The sequence below is a fragment of the Pelophylax lessonae genome, assembly GCF_965119305.1.
Source record: "Pelophylax lessonae genome assembly, chromosome: 6".
Lineage (NCBI taxonomy): Eukaryota > Metazoa > Chordata > Amphibia > Anura > Ranidae > Pelophylax > Pelophylax lessonae.
This window is the reverse complement of record NC_138773.1, coordinates 328,555,727-328,582,767: the sequence shown is the minus strand read 5'-3', so window position 1 is coordinate 328,582,767 and position 27,041 is coordinate 328,555,727. Positions and strand designations below refer to the sequence as shown.

General features: G+C 43.8%; 1 protein-coding gene across 1 annotated transcript in view; it reads right to left on the bottom strand.

Annotated features, from left to right (window-relative positions):
- Positions 1-27,041, bottom strand: part of LOC309557593 (protein mono-ADP-ribosyltransferase PARP14-like) — a 254,593-nt gene that overhangs the window by 6,259 nt on the left and 221,293 nt on the right. Inside the window, exons 12-15 of the mRNA XM_082260388.1 lie at positions 20,598-20,816; positions 16,517-17,134; positions 8,485-8,621; positions 873-1,044 (exon numbers count right to left, since the gene is read on the bottom strand). Of these exons, the coding sequence (XP_082116514.1) occupies positions 873-1,044; positions 8,485-8,621; positions 16,517-17,134; positions 20,598-20,816 (1,146 nt within the window). The remainder of the gene's footprint in view (positions 1-872; positions 1,045-8,484; positions 8,622-16,516; positions 17,135-20,597; positions 20,817-27,041) is intronic.

Here is a 27,041-nt window from a genome sequence, read left to right as displayed (position 1 = left end):
CGCACTCCCGCTCGGTCACGGACCCCCCCGCGCGCGTGTGCCCGGCGGACCCGATGTCCGCCGGGTACTCGCGATCATCCGTGACAGCGGGAGAAAGGCAGGCGGCTAGTGTAAACAAAGCCGCCTGTCAGTTCTCCCCTGTGTGAGAATGGAGATCAAACGGTTCTACTATGTAGGACCGTTGATCTCTGTTCTTACATATCAAGCCACAGCCAATCACAGTAAGAAGCACTGTCACTGGTCACTGGTAACCCCAAAAGTGTCAAAAATGTCAGTCAAGGGTCCGATCTGTCCGCCGCAATGTCGCAGTCCCACAAAAAAAATCGCAGATTGCCAGCATTACGCGTTAAAAAAAAAAAAAACAACAAAAATCTTTCCCTTTGTTAGTAAACGCAATAACTTTTGCGAAAACCAATCAAAATACGCTTTTTGCTATTTTTTTTACCAAACATATGGTAAAAAAAAGAAATTGGCCTAAAATGTTAAAAAATTTTGATTTTTACATTTTTTTTGGGGAATTTCATACAAAAAAATGTGAAAAATATTGTTATTTTTGCAAAATTGTCGCTCTTTTTTTGTTTATAGAGCATGATCAAAAAATCGCACAGGTGATCAAATACCACCAAAAGAAAGCTCTGTTTGTGGGAAAAAAAGGACGCCGAATTTGTTTGGGTACAGCGTCGCACGGCCGCGCAATTGTCCCTTAAAGTCACGCAGTGCCGAATCACAAAATAGGCCCTGGTCAGGAAGGGGGTAAAATCTTCCGGCGCTTAAGTGGTTAATAAGACAAATACTCCTGAAATTTACGGCTGAAAAAGGAGATGCTCAAACAGGATTATCGTGTGTAAGAGGCCTAAAGTAGCCCAGCTTACCGTTCTTTCCGGCATAGCTCCTGTTGAATCCGTTATTATTCACATGCTCGATCGTTTTGGCGTCTGTCCCGTGGAAAAGCAATCTCTCGCTTTCGATCTTGTTCTTATCCTCAATGCTGTTCTTCCTAATCTCGTAGTTTAACCAGAGGTGTTTGTTTTGTATTCTCTCAATCTGTGAAGAAAGAATTTACCGGCCACATCATTCATAGAAAATATTCTATAAAAACAAAATGATAAAACCAAAAGGTAACTGTGCGCAGTTTGCTACCCCTGTGAACTGCGAACCAAATCTAATAAACCCTTATTGGATAACAAGGATCAAATAGGAGTTAAGCTGCTGCTATCACCTAAATGTTCCCACATCCCAGCATAAAAAACATATGGTTATGTGATTGCGCTGCTCCAGTTAAATCCAAATATACATGCAGCACCCTCCTAGGTAGGTGCTAGGAAAACACATCTATTTGCTCCTTCTGTTTATCAGGGGAGCCTGATCTATTAGGTTGCCTGTTGCATGTCTCCAGGTGTGATTCACTGGGTCTGAGGGAGTGTCACCACTGTATCCAATGAAGGAGCTTGTTGGACAGTGGAGAAAACCCAGCCAGTGACACATTGGCTTTTGTGGGAGTCCCAGTGGGAGGGTATGCTTGCAATGCATCCTGGGATTGCTCATAAAAGCCGGGGGTGACATATGACAGGGCGTCTTTGGCAGGAAGCAGAGTCCCAGGAGGAGGTGGACGGCTGTCTCTCCTCCTGCTGTGTATGAAGAAGGTGGTCTTAGGCGGTCGGCCTAGTGAACCAGGTGTGGAGCTGAGCTGCAGAAGATCTGATGTAACTGATGGTGGAGCTGCTGGCAGAGTCTCTTGGGAAAAACAGTGTCCGTGAGTACTGAGGGATCTGCCAAAGGGTCTGGTGCAGGGAAGGGGGACCACTCAAGTGAAGTCAGGGGATCAAGGAGCTAGCTCACACAGAGCGTGTTACAGTAAAGGGAGTGCCATGTAGAAAGCCCTGAAAAATAGGAACAAAGGGGGTGCCAGGAAGGGCCCTGAAGAGTGTTCTGCAGTACAGTACAGCTTATCTAAAGCGGTTAGTTAAATCCTACTTCATGGCTAGTGGCAAGGTGAAGCAGCGGCCTTGCCCCACTTAGTTATATCTGAACATCCCAGCAAATTGGGCATAGTTTATTCAAGTTGGAGTATCCCACTCATTCCCTTCTCCTATCCAAGTTCTCAATAAAACCACAAAAAAACAAAACTCCTAGACTGTTTCTTGAGTGAGCCAGGCACTTTGAAGTTGCTGAATTATTGTACTGTTGCTATGGGTAACCCAGGGGAACCCGTCACCAGCAGCTCCCAAGGGAGTAGTGCTACATACATAAAAAAAAAATTTAAAGAACAGTAGCTGTAAACAAGCGTTAGCAAAATAAAAAAGTCGCAGTGCAAAAGAGACGTCTTAAAATTACTTAAAGTGCAATCCAAAGTGAACGACTCCTAAAGTGCAGAAAAAGTGCAAAGAATCAAACGTCTCTATTTAATTAAAGTGAATGTATCAAAAAACATCTTAAATGACTTAAAGTGCAATCCAAAGTAAACGACTCTTAGAGTGCAAAAAAGTGCAAAAGTGCAAAAGTCCAACGTCTCTATTTAAAGTGCATGTAATGCACTCAAGGGCATACAATGCGATTAGAGGAGAAGCGCTTTAACCTCAGGCAACGTGGGGGGTTCTTTACTGTTAGGGCTACAAGATTGTGGAATTCTCTACCACAAGAGGTGGTTTCTGCGGGAAGTATGGTGGCTTTCAAAAGACTCTTAGACTTACATCTCAAGGATCAGAACATTCAGGGGTATGTGAGATGATTACAGCCACACACACCTACACAGGTTGAACTGGATGGACTATTGTCTTTATTCAACCTCACCTACTATGTAATAATCACTCGGTGTGTATCCTCTCCTTCAATCTTGTGCTCAAATCACCAGGTGAAGTGCCTGATCACCTCCATTATAGACCCACAAGGGGTCAACACAGAAAATATGAAAGTACTCTCTCTGGCGTTCAATCGCTATACGGCTCCACACTACTTATCAGTGCTCCAGAATGACGTATACAAAGAAAGAGACAATCTCCAATAGTGCAGTACCCGGGTAAAAGGTTGGAATAAATCACAATCCCAGCGTCATACATTACACTCACATTTATTAAAAGAAAAACACAGAATATATAAAATCAATTCGAGCAGTTTACATTTATGTAGCTTCAAACCTGCCCACCGCTCGGTACCACTACGCGTTACGCCACATCCCACGTGTCTTCAACTGAAAAAAAAAAGCCACGTGGGATGTGGCGTAATGCATAGAGGTACCAAGCAGTGGGCAGGTTTGTATATATCAATAAATAATATTGCTGCGCCAAGTGAATAAATCAATAAATGTGTCAAAATAATTTTAAATATCAAATCAATCTTAATAAATCAACTCTATTATTAGTGATTTCCAGTAATCTTAAAAGTCCCAATAATTAGTGAGTCATAAGGTGAAATCAAAAAATGAACAAATCAATCTTCATCTGTGATCACAAATTAAAGTGCTGCATGCTTCACTCCAAGTGCTCCCAGTGATTGGTGCAAGATAAGCAGCTCACCTTAGGATTAGACTCATGAGAGTCAAACACGCTTTGGGATATGCATATATCAGCCTGATGTCCCTTTCTTTCACCGCCTCCAGCTATCCCTCCGTATAGACCAGGAATCCGGTGTGAAAAGAAGAAAAGATCTAATGCTCTCTGTTTTGCAAAAGGCTATTTATTCTCTCTCAAACAGATGAAATTCCACTTACATTGAAAAGCACTTAAAGCAGTGCGGGCTTACAGCGTCATTAACAGCTCTCTGTACACCTCCAGGAATCGACGTACTCCGAGCAGGCTCCTCCCCCGTACGCGTTGCGTCAGAGACTTCGTCAGCGGCATCATGCAGCACTTTAATTTGTGATCACAGATGAAGATTGATTTGTTCATTTTTTGATTTCACCTTATGACTCACTAATAATTGGGACTTTTAAGATTACTGGAAATCACTAATAAAAGAGTTGATTTATTAAGATTGATTTGATATTTAATATTATTTTGACACATTTATTGATTTATTCACTTGGCGCAGCAATATTATTTATTGATTTGTCACAGGTGTTTTGTGTTTAGCACTGATTGTTTGCAGCTTTGTGTGCACTATTGAATTTTTTGAATTTCACGGTTTGCGCTGATTATTAATACTTTTTTATCTAGGTTTGTATATATATATATATATATATAAATATATACACTGTGTATATATATATATATATATATATATATATATATATATATACACACACAAATGGAGCTCTTGAAGTTCATGCCTGCTGCCTTGAATTACTGCTTGGATGGGTTATTAGAGGTCCCTCATCTCATTTCTCATATCAGTCCTCTGCCAATCAACACCAAGATGACTCTTTCACTCAGGAAAATATTGCTCTGTCTCTTTTCCCAGTAGAAGCACACTGCACTCACCAGAAAAATATGACCTCTTTTCTCAAAGAAGGTTAAAAATTGCTTAAAGTATCCTAAACAGGTATGCATCTGTTTTAGCCAGCCAATGGTATCCTGTACACATTGATGACACGTGCTCCACCTGTGCTCCAATGATCGGAAATGATGTGTCCCGGAAGTCCCGCCCAACGCGTTTTGTCCGCAACGTTTGACTTCATCAGGGGATACGTGACCCCCGATGGCCTCAGACGTTGCTGATGGGACCCCTGATGAGGTAAGACATTGATGATGAAACGCTTTGGGCGAGACTTCAAGGACACATCATTTCCATTCGTTGGAGTGCAGGTGGATTGCAAACCGGTGCTTTCAATTTCCTTTTCCATGCTGTTGTATGCCTGAGTATTTTTAACTGATGTAAGTGCAATTTTAAACTATTTGTAATAAAACTGGTTATTACTACACTATGAGAGATTCCTCTACCTTTGACCCTGGCAAGGGAGGTTTGTACAGAGTCTCTTGAAGGAGCAGGAGCACCACTGAACATATAGTGGGATCGAGTCATTCATGTGTACAGGATACCTGGCTGAAAACCGATGCATATGGAGATACCCGATTTGGTTACTTTTTTTGCCTTCTTTGAGAAAAGAGAGGTCATATCTTTCTGATGAGTGCAGGGTACTTCTACTGGAAAAAGAGGAAGAGCGCTATTTTCCTGAGTGGCACTTTGCTTCATGTTTGGATGCATTTATTGGCACTAAACACTTTAATTAGGATTGCTATTATGGACTTTTTGCACAATTTCTTATTGATTATTTGATATTATTTAGATATTTATATTAATCACCCCCTTATTAGAACTTGACATAGAGATTTATTTTTTACGACGAGGATGCTGGCTCAATGTAGGGCTGCAATATGGCTCGCAAAAAGTACCTGCTTTGCATGCCTTTGCACATGAAAACCATGAGTATCCTGCACTACACCTTCTCTGCGGCCAAACTGCAGTGAGTCAATGTTACAGAGTTACATAGAAGTTGAGGCTGAATAAAGACAATAGTCCATCCAGTTCAACCTGTGTAGGTGTGTGTAGACATAATCATTTCTCATACCCCTGAATGTTCTGATCCTTGAGATATACATCCAAGAGTCTTTTAAAAGTAGCCATACTTCCCGCAGTTACTACCATTTGTGGCAGAGAATTCCACAATCTTGTAGCCCTTACTGTAAAGAACCCCCTGCGCTTCCTGAGGTTAAAACGCTTCTCCTTTAATCGCATTGTATGGCCTCGAGTCCTCATGCAATCCTTGCGACTGAATATTTTTTTTTCTCTGCTCAGATCACCGTTGAGGTATTTGTAAATTGCTATCAAGTCCCCTCTCAGGCGTCTCTTCTCCAGGGAGAATAAATCAAGCGCCCTAAACGCTCTTCATAATTAAGGTCCTCCAATCCCCTAATTTGTTTAGTTGCCCTTCTCTGGACTCTCTCTAACTCCAACGCATCCATTCTGAGGACTGGCGGCCAGAACTGGACAGAATACTCCAGATGTGGTCGGACCAGAGTTTTATAAAGTGGAAGGATTATAGTTTTATCTCTGGAATACATCCCTTTCTTTATGCATGCTAATATTCTGCTGGCTTTGGCAGCTGCAGCTTGACATGCTATTGCTTAGTCTATCTTCTACTAAGACCCCCAGATCTTTCTTCATTTTTGATACCCCCAGAGGCCCCTCCCTAGCATGTATTTTGCTTTTATGTTATTGGTCCCTAAGTGCAATACCTTGCACTTATCCACATTGAACCTCATTTGCCATGTAGTTGCCCACTCTGATATTTTGTTCAGGTCATTTTGTAAGATTTCTGCCTCACAATGTGAAGTTATTGCCCTGCCCAATTTTGTGTCATCTGGAAAAACTGACATTGAACCACTTACCACCACAGACCAGTCCGAGTACGCGTTACTTATTACCACCCTTTGGACACGCCCCTTTAACCAGTTTTATATCCAAGAGCCCACCTTGTGGTCCATGCCTGTGGACCTTAATTTATAAATCAAGTGTTTGTGGGGAACTGTATCAAACGCCTTAGCAAAATCCAGGTACACCACATCCTCTGGTCTCCCCCTATCTAGCTCACAGCTCACCTCCTCATAGAATGTTAACAGATTGGTTTGGCACGAACGCCCCTTTGTAAACCCGTGCTGATTACTGCTGATGATATTATTGACTTTAGCAAATTCTTGGATATAAGCCCTTATCATCCCCTCCAGAAGTTTACATACTATCGACATCAGGCTGACTGGCCTTAATTTCCCAGGACATGCCTCTGCCCTTTTTTGAATATCGGTATCACGTTGGCTTTCCTACAGTCACCTGGTACATTTCCTGTCATAATACTGTCAGCAAAGATCATGTGAAAGTGCCCAAATTGTAACAAGTGTTATGTAGGTTTTTTATTTCCACTTCAAGACTGAAATACATATATATATATATATATATATATATATATATATATATATATATATATATGGTGCTCCTTGAGATTCCGACAGATTTTAAAGGGTGCCTTGGTTGAAAAAAGGTTGAAAGACACTGCTTTACGGCATTCTCCTATGAGTCGTTTTCATGACACACCCCCGAGGGACATGTCCTTGATGCCCTGAACTCACAGGAAATGGGTTGAATACGGCTGGGTATCATTCAGTCAGCACTAGAACATGGAGAGCACTTAGGGCAGCACTGGGGCATAAAGTACTAGTTGGAATTTTTTTTTTGCATACTACAAAAATATATTCCGATAATTTTTTAAAAGAACAAATGATCAAATAAAGCCCCATATTTTATTAAAACTACAGTGTAAAAATCATTTTGGAATGAGCTGGAGACAAATCTGAGCAAGGTGGAGGGCATTGGGGTCTTAAATTTAAAATATTTATTCACAACCTAGTGGTGGGTCCTTGGTAGGAACAAATGGACAAACTGTTGATCAAATCAAATTGAAACTTCTTCAAACGGGGAATGTCTAAGACACGGGTCTAGAAGCTGTGACATGGCCTCTGTTATAAATAAGATGATGCCACGGATTGTGTGAGAGTGTCTAGGTCAGTGATGGCGAACCTTGGCACCCTAGATGTTTTGGAGTGCAGTGTAGTTGAGCATCATGGGAAATGTAATTCCAAAACATCTGGGGTGCCAAGCAGGGGCATAACTACAGGGGTTGCAATTGCAACTGGGCCCCATGCTCCAGGGGGCCTCTGCAGCTTCTCTGTACACCTGGATAGGAGGGGGCGGTGGGGGCAGCATGTAGAGAAATCACTGTCCTCCTTTTTCCTCCTGTAGCTGCAGGAGGAAAATGGAGGAGATTGGTTCCTCTGTATGCTGCCCCCACCACCCCTCCTATCCAGTTCACTTGTGTTCTGCTGTCTCTGGGCCCCTGTGTGCTCCCCTGGTTGCCCCCCCCTACTGTGCTTCCTCCCCTCCCCTGCCGGCTGCTGCAGGGGATGTGTCACAATAGAGAACCAGGAAGGGGTCGGTAAATATGTAATTTACCAGCTCCTCCCTTTTCTGAATGGACAGAGTCATAGTCAGTGACATTGCACAAAAATAAAATAACATGATAAAAAATAATACAATTAAAATACCAAAAAATAAAAACTACTGACACCAGTGGGCGAACTTCCAGGATCGCAAAGGTCACACTTGCAACCGGGCCCTGGCATTCCACCACAGTGGGGAGGCCCCAAGATGGCAGGAAGGGGGGGAAAAGGTTTCCGCTGCTAAACCATAATAAAGGGCTCCGCAATGAGAGTAAAGGGCCCAAGCATCAGTGGGAAGAACCCCAGGCTTGAAGGGAAGGGCCCCTTCATGGTTTCTTGCATCGGGGCCCTAAAGGTTCTAGTTACGCCTCTGGTGCCAAGGTTCGCCATCACTGGTCTAGGTGATGCTAGATGTGTGTGAGAAAGCTCAGGTGATTGAGATGTATGTAAATGCCCAGGAAAATGCCAGGAGGTGTGAGAATGCTCAGGTGATGAGGGGGTGTATAAATGCTTGGGTGATGATGGGATAGAATGTAAATGGCAGAGGTTATTGAATTACCTTAATGATCTTCATCTGACATGACTTTTCAAACTCTGTCTGGACTTTAATGTACTCTTCGGATTTCGGCACCAGCTGTACAGCTTTCATATTGCAGTTCTTCATCTCTGTCCAGTATGATGGCAAAGACTTTTGTTCTGCAATGTAAATAGTCACTGAAATTAAAGCAGAACCCTTATCTAAGAGCTAATTACAAATCTGAAATATACAGTATATGTGATGTGTTCTCCCCCCCCCCGACACTGACATGCCTCCAATTCTCTCAGGAGCTGGCGTCCAATCTACCTCGAGGCAGAAGGCCATCCTGGGAGATTGGACCATATGAAACAGAAGAGAACAGGCGCCACTCAGTAACAAACAAGGTTTATTGCACAAAAGACATAGCACACTTACATAAAAGTTAGGTTCGGGCTTCTCCTGATAGCTTCTCTACCCCTGTATGGCATGGCGCTTCTTCCTGTCGGCCTGACCAGCAGCCGGGAGATGACGCCGCTAGAATGGAATCCAATGGGGGAGCAGGATCAGACCACAGACGGCGGTGAGCCGATCGTTGACTTGTGATGACGTAACGCGTTTCGGAGGAGGAAGGAGCGCTGTACGCATGCTCCGAAACGCGTTACGTCATCACAAGCCGACGAGCGGCTCACCGCCGTCTGTGGTCTAATCCTGCTCCCCCATTGGATTCCATTCTAGCGGCGTCATCTCCCGGCTGCTGGTCCAGCCGACAGGAAGAAGCGCCATGCCATACAGGGGTAGAGAAGCTATCAGGAGAAGCCCGAACCTAACTTTTATGTAAGTGTGCTATGTCTTTTGTGCAATAAACCTTGTTTGTTACTGAGTGGCGCCTGTCCTCTTCTGTTTCATATGTGCCAGCGGGATTTCAGCTTTTGCCTGCCTACAGTGCTGCCCTGAGAATTAACATCGGAAATTTGCAACATTTGGAGTTTATGTACCTCTCTCCATCTTATCCACATCCCAGTACGGGTCCCACCTGTCGGCACAAGCGCCCAACACATCTTTTTCTTTGGGAGATTGGACCAGCCTGGCTCAGGGCATTTCTGGCATGGATCTAAGTTTTCTTCTCTACATGGGCGTTCACCTTTTGCTTCTGATCCCGTGTCTGGGTGAAGCATTTGGGAAGGATCTGGTGGGAAATGTTTGAATATGACTTGGCCTCTTGTGGAGCCGTGTACATGGCATGCTCTATTCTCCTTCATCTGGGCTGCTTTTGCATTTGAGTGCCAGTAAGAAGCATATCAAGCACATCTTAGCCCTGGTTCACGCCAGTGCAGCTTTGAAATCAAAGCTGCCCGATTAGTGCAATTTTGAGGTGCTTTTGAACTGTCATATTGCATGACAAATTGCACTGGTGTGAAAGGGCTTAGTTGCATCTTAAACTGATGTCAAGGCCTCAACCCTAATGAAAACCTGTGGAATGTATATTGCCTGATTCCCATGACCAGTTTCTGCCAGTTTGGCAACCCCGGATATCCTACGCTCATCCTTCACACTTTGACCATACTTTTCTGACATTATGAATCCTTCAGGCACATTGTCCTCGGAGACTTCTTCTTCTCTGCCTTTCTTTCTTATTCCCACCCTATCTTTTCTTGCTTTCTCTTCAATCGCATTAACCTGGGAGGTCTTCTTCACCTTTTACAGTGCATCTGGACAGTATTCACAGGGCTTCACTTTTTCAACATTTTGTTGTTACAAACTTATTCCAAAATTAATTATTTTCCTTAAACTTCTACAGACAATTCCCCATAATGACAACATAAAAGAATTTTGTTTGAAATCTTTGCAAATTTATTAAAAAGAAAAAGGAAAAAAATCCCATATACAAAAGTATCACAGCCTTTGCCATGACACTCAAAATTGAGCATAGGTGCATCCTGTTTACACTGATCATTCCTAAGATGTTTTTACAACTTGATTGGAGTCCACCTGTGGTAAATTCAGTTGATTGGACATGATTTGGAAAGGCACACACCTGTCTCTATAAAGTCCCACAGTTAACAGTGCATGTCAGAGCACAAACCAAGCCATGAAGTCCAAGGAATTGTCTGTAAACCTCAGAGGGAGGATTGTATTGACACACAGATCTGGGGAAGGGTACAGAAACATTTATGCTGCATTGAAGGTCCCAGTGAGCACAGTGGCCTCCATCATCAATAAAGAGAAGAAGTTTGGAACCACCAGGACTCTTCCTTGAGCGGGCCACCCAGCCAAACTGAGCGATCGGGGGAGAAGGGCCTTAGTCATGGAGGTGACCAAGAACCTAATGGTCACTCTAGCAGAGCTCCAGCGTTTCTACCAATCAGGCCTGTATGGTAGAGTGGCCAGATAGAAACCACTCCTCAGTAAAAGGCACATGACAACGCACCTGGAGTTTGCCAAAAGGCACCTGAAGGACTCTCAGACAATGAGAAACAAAATTTAACTCTTTGGCCTGAATGGCAAGCGTCATGTCTGGAGGAAACCAGGCACCTCTCATCACCTGGCCAATACCATCCCTACAGTGAAGCATGGTTGTGGCAGCTTCATGCTGTGGGGATGGTTTTCAGGGGCAATAACTGGGAGACTAGTCAGGATGGAGGGAAAGATGAATGCAGCATGGTACAGAGACATCCTTGATGAAAACCTGCTCCAGAGCGCTCTGGACCACAGACTGGGGCAAAGGTTTATCTTCCAACAGGACAATGACCCTAAGCAACGCAGCCAAGATAACAAAGGAGTGGCTAAGGGACAACTCTGTGAATGTCATTGAGTATCCCAGCCAGAGCTCAGACTTGAACCCGATTGAACATCTCTGGAGAGATCTGAAAATGGCTGAGCACCGACGCTCCCCCATCCAACCTGATGGAGCTTGAGAGGTCCTGCAAAGAAGAATTTGGAAAAACTGCCCAAAAATAGGAGTGCCAAGCTTGTAGCATCATACTCAGAAAGACTGGAGGCTGTAATTGGTGCCAAAGGAGCTTCACCAAAGTAATAAGCAAAGGGTGTGAATACTTATGTACATGGGATTTTTTCATTTCTTATTTTTAATAAACTTGCAAAGATTTCAAACAAACTTCTCTCACATTGTCATTATGGGGGATTGTTTGTAGAATTTAATAATGAATTTAATCCATTTTGGAATAAGGCTGTAACATAACAACAAGTGAAAAGAGCAAAGCGCTGTGAATACTTTCCGGATGCGCTGTACCTCTTTATATACTTCAGCTGACCGACACTCCTCCCATTCAGTGGCCGAGAACGTGTTGTAGCTCAGAGAATCTCCTCACAGTTTTGAGGTTTGGCCTCCTCTAGTTTTTTTTTTTTTTTGTTACTACTGACAACTACAGTATATTCTAACCCTTGAGAGCATATGAACATTACTTTCATACTATGGATTAGTTTGCTTATTGAAATAATTTACTCACTGTAATTCTCTTTTATTTAATTGGAACTGTACTTCAAGTTATGTTGCATGTACCTTATCTTTGTCCCAGTCAGTCGGCTCTGTACACCTATCATATCTTTGTAAAAGAAAACCTTTGGGATGATTTGAGATTCAGGTCTTCTCTTTCAACATCAGTAAGTGACCTCACACATTCTCATAAACACCCTCTATAATCTTATGGAAAGCCTTCCCAGAAGAGTGGAGGCAGTATTGCTCACAAAGGTGTGTGTGTGTATGGGGGGGACCCCATATTCATGGCCATGCTTTTGGTCCAGGGTCAACAATCTCCTATAAGTGTGATGGTCAGGTGTTCAAAAACTTTTACCTTTGATGTGTCTAAAAAAGTTCTATTTTTTCTAGTCACACCCGTTCCATTCCCTGACTGTGATTCCTACGTTTTTCAGGATGTATTTTTTGGTATATAACTTACTAATAAGTGAAGGCATAGGGTGACCTTAACTTCCAAAGAACTAGCTACCAAACAGTGTTAGCAATGGTGGCACCCATGTTCCCATCATGACCTGTTTACTCAACTTTACTACATAATTTAGTCACCATCGCTGGCTATGTGGGTAAAATGCCCAGCGCCATCATCCTAATCCTGGCTTCACTCCCTAGTGAGTTTGTGGCCTGGATCAAGCATGCAAAATTGAACTTTTTCGACTTTTTTGACAACATACCTGTTTCAGATCAATTGCTCTCTAGGGAATAAAGCCAGGGTTATGGTGGCAGCCCTGGAGGATAGACTTTAAAGGAGAACTTAATTTTTAGTGATATTGTCTTTTACAGCCCCCTCCTCTCCCTCAGTGTAACCCACAGTTTGATAATTAACTTCAGTCCTGCTATGAAGATCTTTATTGTGTGGCACCCCAAAAATCCTTTGCTTGAAAAAGGCCTTGGCCAGGCCCTATGCCTACTGCACAATTAAGCCATGGTCTTCTTCATTCTAACCCAACCAAAGGGAGGAGGTAGAGCTGGAATTTTTATCACTGTTGGGTAACGCGGAAAAGCTGGGACCAGTCATCATATTGGGGGACTTCAATTATCCCGACATTGACTGGGAAGAGGGGATTTCACACTCACTGAAGGCCCGCCTCTTCATGAATATCTTACAGGACAACCACATGTCTCAGTTGGTGGATTCTCCTACTCGAAAAAATGCAGTGCTGGATCTATTAATTACTAATGACCCAGACCTAATCTTAGATGTAGGAGTCCGGGACAACCTGGGCTCTAGCGATCACAGGATGATCACATTCAGCGTAAATCACAATATAGAAAAGGCAAGAGCGGAACATAAGAACCCTAAACTTCTGAAGGGCAAACTTTTCCAAACTGTGCTCAATGGTAGAGGAAATAAATTGGGACCAAACCCTGGGAGCACTGACCATGGAGGAAAAATGGGAATGCTTTAGGAACATATTAAACAAAAGTATCTCACAGTGCATTCCTATGGGAAATAAATTTAGACGAGCCAAAGCCAAACCAGGGTGGCTAAACCATAATGTAACAAAACTTATTAGGGAAAAAAAATGGCCTTCAAGAGATATAAATTGGAGGGCACAGTATCGGCTTTCCAGCAATACAAGGAATCAAATAAGAAATGTAAATACAAAATCAAGATGGCTAAAATCGACTTTGAGAGACAAATAGTAGAAGAAAGTAAAAAGAACCCTAAGAAATTCTTTAAATATATCAACAGCAAAAAAATGAGGTCAGAGCGTATTGCACACATAATTGACAATGATGGGAGGATGGTTACAGAGGACACGGAGAAGGCAACTGTGCTTAATGCTTTCTTCTCCTCAGTCTTTACACGGGGAAAGGAGGGTTACACTGACTATGACTGTATGGTTAGTAGTAATACACAGGACTTGCCGCTATGGCTAACAGAGGGTGAAACCAGGGAAACGCTGGATAAAATTAACACAAGAAAATCGCCAGGCACAGATGGCGTACATCCGAGAGTACTTAAAGAACTCAGTAAAGTTATATCTAGACCACTGTTCCTGATCTTTGCTGATAGTATTTTAACAGGAACTGTACCAGGTGACTGGAGAAAGGGTAATGTGATACCGATATTCAAAAAAGGGCAGAGGCATATCCCGGGAAATTATAGGCCGGTCAGCCTGACGTCAATAGTATGTAAACTTCTGGAAGGGATGATAAGGGACTATATCCAAGAATTTGCTAAAGAGAACAACTTTATCAGCAGTAATCAGCATGGGCCTACAAAAGGGGCATTCTTGTCAAACCAATATGTTAACATTCTACGAGGAGGTGAGCTGTGAGCTAGATAGGGGGAGACCTGTGGATGTGGTGTACCTGGATTTTGCTAAGGCATTTGATACAGTTCCCCACAAACGCTTAATTTATAAAATAAGGTCTGCAGGCATAGACCACAAGGTCTGCTCTTGGATACGAAACTGGTTAAAGGGGCGTGTGCAAAAGGTGGTAATAAATAACATGTAAAATCAAGGGGGGGAATCCTGCGCTTAGTGGTAAATGAGTTCAATATAGTGAATGACATAAGCAAATAACATAAATAAATAGCAGCTAGAACACTGGAATCATAGCAATCCCATTCAATATGTATATCAGGTAGTGCAGCGCTATGAACAACAAAATAAATTGTGCTTAAAAAAAGATAAACAAATGCAATATGGTGACATAATATGCATCAAGAACGTGAGTCCATTTGGCACATGGAGATGTAAAAAGTCCACTTAAAGAATGAAGATCCCAAGGTGTGGAAAGCAGAATGGAAAACAGGCACCCGTGCAGATAGACAAGGTGGCAGCTTACCGCAATACGTGGGCCTCCAAATTAATGGAAGGGCCACTTAAAGCATGAGATGTTAACTCTTATAGGCTGGACTCTCTCCTCTGAACAAACAGACCAGGCTTACACTTCAGCTATCCTCCGCCTATTCATAGATCCAGGAATGACTCCGGAGTATATGGCAATATGTGGAGGAATGAAGATAACATAGTGTACTCCGTATGGTAAAAGATGCAGCTTTATTACAGGTTCTACTTACATGGTGATTAATATACACAAGCGACTGGATATAAAAAGCGGCGTCCCGCTATAATAAGCATGCAGCCGGCGTCCTGGGGGCGTGACAAACGCGATGTTCGGAACCTCCCGACCGGTTTCGTCAGAGTGACGTCGTCAGGGGCGTCACCACGTTCTTGGTGCATATTATGTCACCATATTGCATTTGTTTATCTTTTTTTAAGCACAATTTATTTTGTTGTTCATAGCGCTGCACTACCTGATATACACAATAAATAACATGTGCTCAGATTGGTCTGGGGTGGTAAGTGGGGTCCCCCAAGGTTCAGTCCTGGGACCAATTTTGTTCAGTTTATTCATAAATAGCATTGAGGATAAGATCATTATCTCAATCTCAGTTTTTGCAGACGACACAAAATTAAGCAGGGCAATAACTTCACATCATGATGCAGAAATCTTACAGAATGACCTGAACAAAATAACAGAGTGGGCAACTACATGGCAAATGAGGTTTAATGTGGAGAAGTGTAAGGTTTTGCACTTGGGGACTAAAAGCATAAAAGCACAATACACTTTAGGGGGGGGGGAACCTTTGGGGGAATCAAAAATGGAGAAAGATCTGGGAGTCTTAGTGGAAGATAGACTAAGCAATAGCATGCATTATCAAGCTGCAGCTGCCAAAGCCAGCAGAATGTTAGCATGCATAAAGAAAGGGATGTATTCCAGAGATAAAACTATAATCCTTCCACTTTATAAAACTCTGGTCCGACCACATCTGGAGTATTCTGTCCAGTTCTGGTCACCAGTGCTCAGAAGGGATTTGTTGGAACTGGAGAGAGTCCACAGAAGAGCGACTAAACTGATTAGGGGACTGGAAGATCTTAATTATAAAGAGCGCTTACAAGCGCTTGATTTATTGTCCCTGAAAAAGAGACGCCTGAGAGGGGACGTGATAGCAATTTACAAATACCTCAACAGGGAACTTAGCATAGAAAAAAAACGATTCAGCCACAACGAATGCAAGAGGACATGAGGCCATACAATGCGATTAATGGAGAAGCAATTTAACCTTAGGCTATACAGGGTTTTTTTTTTTTTTTTTCAGTAAGGGCTACAAGATTGTGGAACTCTCTACCACAAATGGTAGTAACTGCGGGGAGTATAACTACTTTTAAAAGCCTCTTGGACGTACATCTCAAAGATCAAATCATTCTTGGGTATGGGAAATGATTATGTCCACACACACCTACACAGGTTGAACTGGATGGACTATTGTCTTTATTCAACCTCAACTACTATGTAACTATCTAACTATGTAATGGCTGATCTGTACCCATGGAGGACACAGCCATCCAGAGGGGAACCTATACGGCCTCCTGCTGAGACATTTTACGAGCTGAGGCTGTGTGGAGCATCACAAAGATCTCTAGAGGAGGCTGAAGCAAGAGTTTACCTCTGTAGGTAGGGGAAAGGTGGGGGACTATAAAGGACAACTTCATCAAAAGTTGGCAATGGCAGCTCCCATTTTATGTCCTCACAAGTTCACTTTAATAGTGAAAATACAATTACCGTGTTTAGAGTTTCGTTGAAGCGCCAAGGAGTTCCCTCTGGGATCTTTTGCAGTTTTCAGTTCTATAATCACTGTGTATTTTGCCCCGTTAATATCTATGTGTATACTTTGTCTGTCCTCAGTCTTGGCCTTCTCCAGCTCCATGTTTGTCATTTTGTCAAATGGAACAAATTTGCTTCCGCTGAGGTATCCCCATTCCACCAGATTACTGCACAGGTTCGCCTCCCGCTCTCTCGTCTTCTTATCTCGCACAAACTTTATCATCTCTTGGATTTTATTAGTTATTTCCAGGACGTCCCTTGACATGCCCAGCACTTTGATGGTGGAACTCGACGACTCAAAAATAACAGTAACTTGATAGGTCTTCTGAAGTTGGCGCAAAGCCTCGTGGTCCTTGTCATCAAAGTCCTGGATCCAGTCATCTGTGATATTGTTCTCATACTGCTCCTTCATTATCAGATCACGGAGCCAGACTTTAGTTTTATCCACGGTGTCCTGACTTTCCGCACACAGCTGGATAATAGCCGGTTCAATGTTTTCTCTGAACTCAAAAACATTGGCATCCTCTTCTTCATCTTCCTCTTCCTTATTACTTCCTGTCATTAAACTCACAATGGCTGTTTGGGGGACAAAAACAAATTTATGTAATTGGACTGGACACACCAGACTGATGTTAGGACTTAATAATAGGGTCACTGTAGACTGTATCATCCAATCAGAAATAAGCAGCTTCTTTTAATACACAGGTGTCAAACACAAGGCCCGTGGGCTGAATGCGCCCCCCCCCCCCCCAGGCCATGTGGCCCTTGCACCTTTCCTGCAGCTGCGGCACCCCCCTTGCCTCTGCCCCCACCATGTCTCAGTAGTCAGCAGCAGAGGGAAAAAACTCCTGGTTACGACTAAGTGGACGTTTATCCGTGAAACGCGTCAACTACTATGCGTTCATCTCTTGTCTCTGACTATATTATGGATACACTTTGAATTGATTTTATCTTTTGGATACGAATAAAACAGATTTTATATTTTTCACCTTCAAGTTGGAGTGCGGCTATTTCTCTCTATAGATTATAGCAGAGCGAACAGAACTCCTTTGCCAGATCCTGTGCTTTTCTGTTCTGCTGTAAAAAGGCTTGTCTTTGCCCCCCCCCCCTCTCAGTAGTCTGCAGCAGAGAGGAGGGCAAAACTCCTCCTACAGATCCTGCACCTCGCTGTGCAGCCACAAAACTACCTTGTCTCTGCCTCCCCTTGTCTCAGTATTCAGCAGACTCTGTAAGCTGACTCCAGCCCTCCTCTGGTCCTCCTCCAGACCTTGCACTTTGTTCCCTGATTCACCCGCATCTTCCTGGCAGTAGAACAAGGTAAGGGGGTGCAATGTGATATAAGGAATGATGGATGACTCTTGACTTATGATGGTGGGGGGGCTCTTGACATCTCATGTAAGGGTGCGTGGGGTGCTCTGGACATCAGATCTTACAGCTATAACCGGCCCTTTGAGGGCAACCATAATGCTGATGCGGCCCGCAATTAAATTGAGTTTGACACCTGTTGGAGGCAACATGTAGTTTTACGTGTTCTGGTATCAGATGCTTCTGGATGATGGAACCTGATTACACCTGGTCTGGAATGCAAAGTGCCCAGCAGGACATTCCTGACAAGGAGTCATAAATGGGAATTCTTATTCTCACAGGATGTTCTCGCATAAACCTCCTATTGTGAGGTATGGGTGTAGAGGAGCCTCAGATAAGATCTCCTGGGAGGTTATTCCAACATCAAAGGCCAGCGGTGAATAAAGATGACCCAGGTCAAAAACAATGATTCATGGACAGATGGCGCCCCTAGTGCAGGAATATAACATGCTTTTGGGAAAGATGAGATATTTCCTGTTGAGAAGGAAGGGGGCATCTTATGAACTGTCATTGGACAAGAAGACGGTGGGTGTTTATGTGTGGGTGGTGTCTGAGTGGGCTTTAAATGCGGATTGCAAGATAGAATCTGTCTCTTAACTCTTAGCTGCTGGCTCTTGGCAGTTGGCCATCATGGCTCTTGGGCTACTCTCTTTCTCCTTCCTGTGTGCTTGAGACCAGCTGAAAGATATCGGACCCCGAAGAGGAATATGTAATGTATTATCTGTAATTGTTTTGTCTTATATGCTCTGTAATATTTAGTGTTTTATGTTAGCATTTCTACTTTCTTTATAATAAATTAGATCCTTGTTTATTTAACCACTTTACCACAGGAGGATTTTCCTGCTAAAAGACCAGGGGGTTTTTTGCGATTTTTTACTGCGTGACTTTAACGGACAATTGCGCGGTCGTGCGACTCTGTACCTAAACGAATTTCACGTCCTTTTTTTCCCACAAACAGAGCTTTCTTTTGGTGGTATTTGATCACCTGTGCGATCTTTTGATCACGCGCTATAAACAAAAAAAGAGCGTAATTTTTGCAAAAACAACAATATTTTTCACTTTTTTTTATATGAAATTCCCCCCAAAAAAAATGTAAAAATCAAAATTTTTTAACATTTTCGGCCAATTTGTTTTACGCTACCTATGTTTGGTAAAAAAAATCGCAAAAAGCGTATTTTGATTGGTTTGCGCAAAAGTTATCGCGTTTACTAACAAAGGGAAAGATTTTTGTAATTTTTGGTGTTTTTTTTTTTAACGAGTAACGGCGGCGATCTGCGATTTTTTTTTTGCGGTACTGCGACATTGCGGCGGACAGATCGGACCCTTGACTGACATTTTTGACACTTTTGGGGGTACCAGTGACATTACTGCAGTAATCAGTGCTATATATATGCACTGTTACTGCAAAAATGACACTGACAGGGAAGGGGTTAACAGTATTGGACAGGGAGGGGTTAAGTGTGTCCTAGGGGCGTGATTCTAACTGTGCAGGGACAGGTCTACTAGTGTAAAAACAAAAGTCAACAGTTCTACATAGTAGAACTGTCTGATCTTCACTTTTACACAGGGAGAACTGACAGGCGGCTTGTTTACATAAGCCGCTCTGTCTTTCTCCCGCTGTACCGGCGATCGTAGTTTAACCGGCGGACATCGGGTCCGCCAGTCACACTCCCGCACTCCTCCGTGAACGAGCCGAGGTGGGCGTGCGCCTCAGCGGGCGCCCGCCCGCCCGCTATTGGCTCTAGAAGGAGTGACAGGCGAGCGACGTAGACCTACGTCACTCTGCCTGGCCGGGGCCGACTGCCGCAGTAAATATACTGTGCGCAGTCGGCAAGTGGTTAAGCAGTGTGTTTATTTTTATAGCTAGCATTGTTAGTATACCTTCCATTAACCTTATCAGAGCTTTGATAGACTATTATAGGAATAGACAATAGAATACCGTATTTATTCGTGTATAACGCGCACCCCTAATTTTCGATTAAAAATCGGTATAAAATTTTGTTTCACACCAAGCATTGTAATTGACGAAAAAAAACGTTGTTGAACACGTGCGGCCATGATAAAAATCATTTGTTGACAACGTAAACTGGTATAAACACAATACCGAAATAAAATTACCGGTAACAATATTTATTTAAAATGCTTCAAAGTCAGATTCATCATCAGATACACTAAAGAGTTGTTCCCATTCTTCGCAAAATGCAAAACACTGAATTGTACAAAAGCAATGCTTACCGTAACGTGTGGGCGAGGCGAGGAAATGAAGCGGCGACCATACAGCGAATAATAAGAATTCTCACCCCCAGTTCGGGCCGCCCACTGTACGCGACGAGGGGACGTTTTTTTTTCTTCGCCCTCGCGTACAGTGAGCGGCTGCAGCCCGGAAAAGGCGCAGTGCGAACTCAAAATTCGCCTGCGCCCTCAATGGACCGGCCGCCACTGCCACCCCACCCCAGCCCTCGTTTATAACGCGCACCCAAACTTTGATTTCTTTTTTTGGTAGAAAATTTTGCGCGTTATACTCGAATAAATACGGTATATATTTATAATAAATAGGGGAGGTACAAAACCACCCCATATTTATTTCAACACCCCTGTTTTAATAGGTCAGTGCATAGTGCAGTATCAGCCAATGAGACTCAAACATGATTTGTATAAAGGTATTGACACTTACATTTCGTGATCTGAGCAAATCCAGACAGCCAGGAGGATTGTTTTGCTACAGCAGATCCAACCTTCACCTTCATGGCATTGAGAAAATCATCTACGATTTGCTGAAGCGGAGTGATCAGTTTCACCATAAGAACTGATTTGGGTGAGTTATGGCTGACAAATTCCATCACTGCATCTAACACGGCTTCGGCCACTGTAGTGGAGGATGCCACCCCCAAACCTGCCAATGATAAGTGCACGTTACTACACAATGATTAATTATACATATGGACTCTGTGTGGCATTACCAGCCTGGACCTGTATTCAAAAATGTATGTCATGCAAATATAAAAATGAAATCCACATCATCCAGGCTTCAAACCACTGACCTTCAGATATTGTATACATGTAATGGACGTAGATAGTGATGGAAGGTTTGTATAATGTTAGGGGAGGAGCTGGTCATCCAGTGGCCAGGGCAAATCTCAGAAACTGTGCCCCTACCATGGCACCCCACAACAAGGGGTAGGCAGGAGGGGCGGCTGTCCTGGGTGTAATAGTTTATTGCAGGGACGGGGGCACCCTGACCCTAAGGGGGGGGGGGGGCACAGTTTGGCATCTTTGCCCTGGACACTGGACGACCTTGTCCCCGCACTGCCCTAAACCCCCCGCCTATCAGACATCCCAAATGCCAACCCTTCCCCCTTCCCATTGGGTGGACAAAGGGATAAGGCCAGTACCCAATGTTTGTATTGTTGTGGCATGCAATAAAATAATAGCAATGTCTGACGTACACTGCAACCAACTGAAAAGTTTAGGATCGGTCCACAAAAATTGGGCTAACATTGGTGAAGGAAATACATGGGTTGGTGTTGTCAATGGAATAAATACTTCTATAAAGCTCCTCCCTCAACCACACCTCCCCAGTACAGAGCTCCTTACATTGGTGGTCAGTGGGAAGAATGCTCCTTACATTGGTGATGTCACGTACCTGGTCCTGAAGCCGAAATGCCGAGAGGGCTCTCCTTGCGGCTGAGTGCTTGGTGTCCCTGAAGGTGGTAACAGGAAGCACGAAGCCCAAAGTAGCAGGGATTGCCAGCTGTGCCCCAGATGAGGGTTGATGGTAGGAATATATCTCTGCAGGTGAACACCAGAGGAGGTGAGCACTAGGACCCAGGAGTGCTGTGGTAGTTGCAGACTGCACACGGCTGGAAGTAGTTTGTAATGGAGAGTGCAGCTGGCAGGATCAACAGGTAAGTACTGGAAGCAGGTTCTGCAGGCTGGGTACAGCAGGTGGGCACCAAGGCAGATCACATCAGACAAGGCACAGCCAAAGGCGTAGTCGGGGACAGAAGCAGAGGTCAGTAAGCCAGAGGTCAGCAGATCAGATAGCAGAGTCGTGGTTAGGCAAGCCGGGGTCATACACAGGGCAGATGACAAGAGAAGATCCGTGAACAATCCTAGGTCAGAGCTGGGAGCGAGACAAGAGGAATCCAAGAACAAGCCGGGTTGTCAACAGGTGATCAGAAACAGCAACAAACACAGGAAGCAGGAAACAGGAAACAGGAAGCTGAAGACCAGTCAGCAATGTTCATGTGCCACAGATATCCTTTTAAAGGCCAGAGGGTGCTGGGATTGGACATCCACTTTGTGGGCCAGCACGCACACGTCTTCGCCCTAGCGGACGTGCGTTTGCAATACGTGCGTGCGTATTCATGCGGCTAGTTCCCTGACAGGTGATCAGTGGGAAGAATGTCCCTTACATTGGTGATCAGTGGGAAGAATGTCCCTTACATTGGTGATCAGTGGGAAGAATGTCCCTTACATTGGTGGCCAGTGGGAAGAATGCTCCTTACATTGGTGATCAGTGGGAAGAATGTCCCTTACATTGGTGGTCAGTGGGAAGAATGCTCCTTACATTGGTGATCAGTGGGAAGAATGTCCCTTACATTGGTGATCAGTGGGAAGAATGTCCCTTACATTGGTGGTCAGTGGGAAGAATGCTCCTTACAGTGTTGATCAGAATTGCACCCTTAGAGACTTCTAAAAACCATAATTAGTACATTGCTGTTGGCTCTTGCGAGTAGCACTGACCCCAGAACTACAGTGCCTTGAAAAAGTATTCACACCCCCTGAAATTTCCCACATTTTGTCATGTTACAACCAAAAATGTAAAAGTATTTTATTGGGATTTTATGTGAAAGGCCGACACAAAGTGGCACATAGTCCACCTGTGTGTAATGTAATCTCAGTATAAATACAGCTGTTCTGTGAAACCCTCAGAGGTTTGTTAGAGAACCTTAGTGAGCAAACAGCATCATGAAGGCCAAGGAACACACCAGACAGGTGTTAGGGTTATTTGGGGAGATTAAATTCACAAATAGAAATGAAATGTCATATTTTGTTCTGCATAGAAATGTTGAAGCAATGGCGTCTATTTTTGTTAGGTTACTGAAAGGTTAAATTTCCTTTAAAAGTGCCTGTTCAGGAAATTCTTAAACAGGTTTACCCCAGACATGCTGTGTTGACCTAAGGAAATAAATAAATAGTCTGTTGACTTTCTTTAAGATAAGGTCTAACACACTATTCCAAGGTAATCTTGTTTGTGTGGGATCATAAAACAAGTCAGTATTTTTCTGTGTTTAAACCCATTTAAAAATAGGATTTACAGATACGTTATATCTTATATGTAAAGGAATATTAACAATGGAAAATATATATAACTAGCATACATAGATATGTAGAAAATTGTTATATATTATAATCTATATTAATAAAAGCCCTGTGTCCCTGCGTCCGTCCCTGTGTCCGTGGAAATGCGCTACTGCGCATGTGCCCAGGGACAGCCGTTGGGACGCAGAGCCTTCGGGCGGCGCTGGGTGGGTGGGCGTGTACATGAGCGGATCCCCGCCCATCTTTCAGCATCCGCCTCAGGATTGGCGGATCTTCCGTTCCAGCTGAAGAGGGGGCGTACCTCTGAGGCGGAGAAGACCGCGGCTCCTGTCGGACTTGGACAATGCCTCCCGTGGTATGCAGTGTGAGCATGCCGGAGCCCGCACCGCCGACCGCACAGCCTGCCGGAGCCCGCACCGCCAACCACACAGCCTGCCGGAGCCCGCACCGCCGGCCGCACAGCCTGCCGGAGCCCGCACCGCCGACCGCACAGCCTGCCGGAGCCCGCACCGCCGACCGCACAGCCTGCCGGAGCCCACACCGCCGACGTTCTATGGGCTCCCAACTGACAGGCACGACCCGCACACAGGCTCACCTCCTCCTCAAAGACCGGCCATTTCACACCGTTTATTTCAATGCACAGTGACCTGCGTGCCCCCCTTTCAATGCACAGTGACCAGCGTGCCCCCCTTTCAATGAACAGTGACCAGCGTGCCCCCTTTCAATGCACAGTGACCTGCGTGCCCCCCTTTCAATGCACAGTGACCAGCGTGCCCCCTTTCAATGTACAGTGACCAGCGTGCCCCCCTTTCAATGCACAGTGACCAGCGTGCCCCCTTTCAATGCACAGTGACCAGCGTGCCCCCCTTTCAATGCACAGTAACCAGCGTGCCCCCCTTTCAATGCACAGTGACCAGCGTGCCCCCCTTTCAATGCACAGTGACCAGCGTGCCCCCTTTCAATGCACAGTGACTAGCGTGCCCCCCTTTCAATGCACAGTGACCAGCGTGCCCCCCTTTCAATGCACAGTGACCAGCGTGCCCCCCTTTCAATGCACAGTGACCAGCGTGCCCCCTTTCAATGCACAGTGACCAGCGTGCCCCCCTTTCAATGCACAGTGACCAGCGTGCCCCCCTTTCAATGCACAGTGACCAGCGTGCCCTCTTTCAATGCACAGTGACCAGCGTGCCCCCCTTTCAATGCACAGTGACCAGCGTGCCCCCTTTCAATGCAGTGACCAGCGTGCCCCCCTTTCAATGCACAGTGACCAGCGCTGCGTGCCTCCCTTTCAATGTAGAGTAACCAGCGTGCCCCCCTTTCAATGCACAGTGACCAGGGTGCCCCCTTTCAATGCACAGTGGCCAGCGTGCCCCCTTTCAATGCACAGTGACCAGCATGCCCCCTTTCAATGCACAGTGTCCAGCGTGCCCCCTTTCAATGCACAGTGACCAGCATGTCCCCTTTCAATGCACAGTGACCAGTGCTGCGTGCCCCCCTTTCAATGCACAGTGACCAGCATGCCCCCATTTCAATGCACAGTGACCAGCGTGCCCCCCTTTCAATGCACAGTGACCATCGCTGCGTGCCTCCCTTTCAATGTAGAGTAACCAGCGTGCCCCCCTTTCAAGGCACAGTGACCAGGGTGCCCCCTTTCAATGCACAGTGACCAGGGTGCCCCTTTTCAATGCACAGTGACCAGCGTGCCCCCCTTTCAATGCACAGTGACCAGCGTGCCCCCCTTTCAATGCACAGTGACCAGCGCTGCGTGCCTCCCTTTCAATGTAGAGTAACCAGCGTGCCCCCCTTTCAATGCACAGTGACCAGCGTGCCCCACTTTCAATGCACAGTGACCAGCGTGCCCCCCTTTCAATGCACAGTGATGTTTTTTCATTTTTCACATTATTCTTCTGTAACATTTCTAAAGAATAAATACAATAAGATATAAATCAACTGCATGGTTGTCCACTCTTTTTTGTACTGGAACAAGTCTGTTTTTACAAATGTTTGCCCACATATGTTCTAGCGCCCGTTAATTTAACGGGCTTAATGTCTAGTTGTTTCATATTTTGCTAAAAACTCACTTTACTGATTTTGATGACTCATCTCTGTATGTCAAGAAAGACTTCATGTTAATCCTTGTAAGTGGTAAAGAATCATAAAACTTTTCTGGCCTTGCCAGGTGTTTAATTTAGAAGGTCTGGATTGTAAGCTCTGGGTCAATATAAGGTTCGAAGTTTATTTGTAGGCAAATAATGCTGTCATACAGAACCTAAGAGCAATGCAATACTGCCATTTTTGCTGACTGCTACTAATTGAAGTCTTAGGTTAAAAAGTAAAATCCAATATATTTTAAATAAGATATGTTAAATATTAGAATGGTGTTATCAAGATGAATTCCTTATTTAGATACATGATGGATATGAAATGGACATGTCATAGATTAGAGCGTGGTTACATTTTATGTTGTTTTATAATAGTCTTAAATGGAGAAATCTTATTCAATTTTAATATACTGGTTGACCAAGAGGTGTCACCCTATGACATCACCAGTTAATGAATAAGATGTTCCAACCAATGATGATCATGTTACTCCCTCTGGGTTTAACTTATGGTAATTTTAATAGTCCTTTGTTCTATACCATATAAAAGCCCAGATGAGAGAGACACATGACACATCACATTTTGCCCAATATACATTACACTTACAACATACACACTACTACAACCATGCATAGACTCATCTACACAGACTACATTTCGCTCTGCCATGTATCTAAACCTTTGAGGGACGCCAAACGAAACTCCTCCCTAATTGGCCACCATCTTGGAAAAGCAGCCATCTTAAGGAACCTGGTAACTACTATTGTAAGCTAGCGGCCATTTTAAATATGGTAAATATGCCTTGCTGTTTATTTGATTATTATTCAATATTGTTTATGTACTTCCTTAATTGTTTTACATTGCATATTTAAAGGGTAACGAAAGTACAATCCCAGCCATATAAACCATATGTAGATTTTTCTCTAAAGAGATGATATTTGCTTTTTATACATTTTTATTAATATCAGATTTAACGCATTATTGTGAATTTAGTCTTCCGTTTTGCATGGCTTATTCTCACTCCATCTGCAGTGGAATGACTTTCGACCGTGTGATTGCACAGACAATTGTGGTCTGATTGTATAGTATACTTAAATATGGTTTCTACTACATCTGGGGAAATGGTAATCTTGCTTTCGTTTCACTTTAACTTTGTTTCAGTTTCACTTTCATTATTGAGCTACACATCACATTGCATTTATTGTTTGAAGTTCGTATTTTTGTGAAGTTATTTTTTTTCGTGTCATCTCAAGTTTGATCATTTATCGTGATTACATGTCTCGTGAATAAAACTTTTATATATTCCATACTGTAGACTGTTTTCACTAAGATTGGTATATGCTTTTAAAAAGAAATTAATCAATAAAAAGAACTCGCTACATATTGATTTATGGAATAAGTTGAGATTCTCCTTTCACACAGATCTTTGCTTATTATTAACCATAAATAGACACTGTTATATTCAGAGCAGTATAAACATTCTGACATAATGGAGGCACAGCGAGATATTATTATTAATGTATTATTAATTCTGACACAGGTCAGGGATAAAGTTGTGGAGAAGTGTAAAGCAGGGTTAGGTTATAAAAAAATCTCCCAAGCTTTGAACATCTAACGGAGCGCTGTTCAATCCATCATGGTAAAATGGAAAGAGTATGGGACAACTGCAACCCTACCAAGACATGGGCGTCCA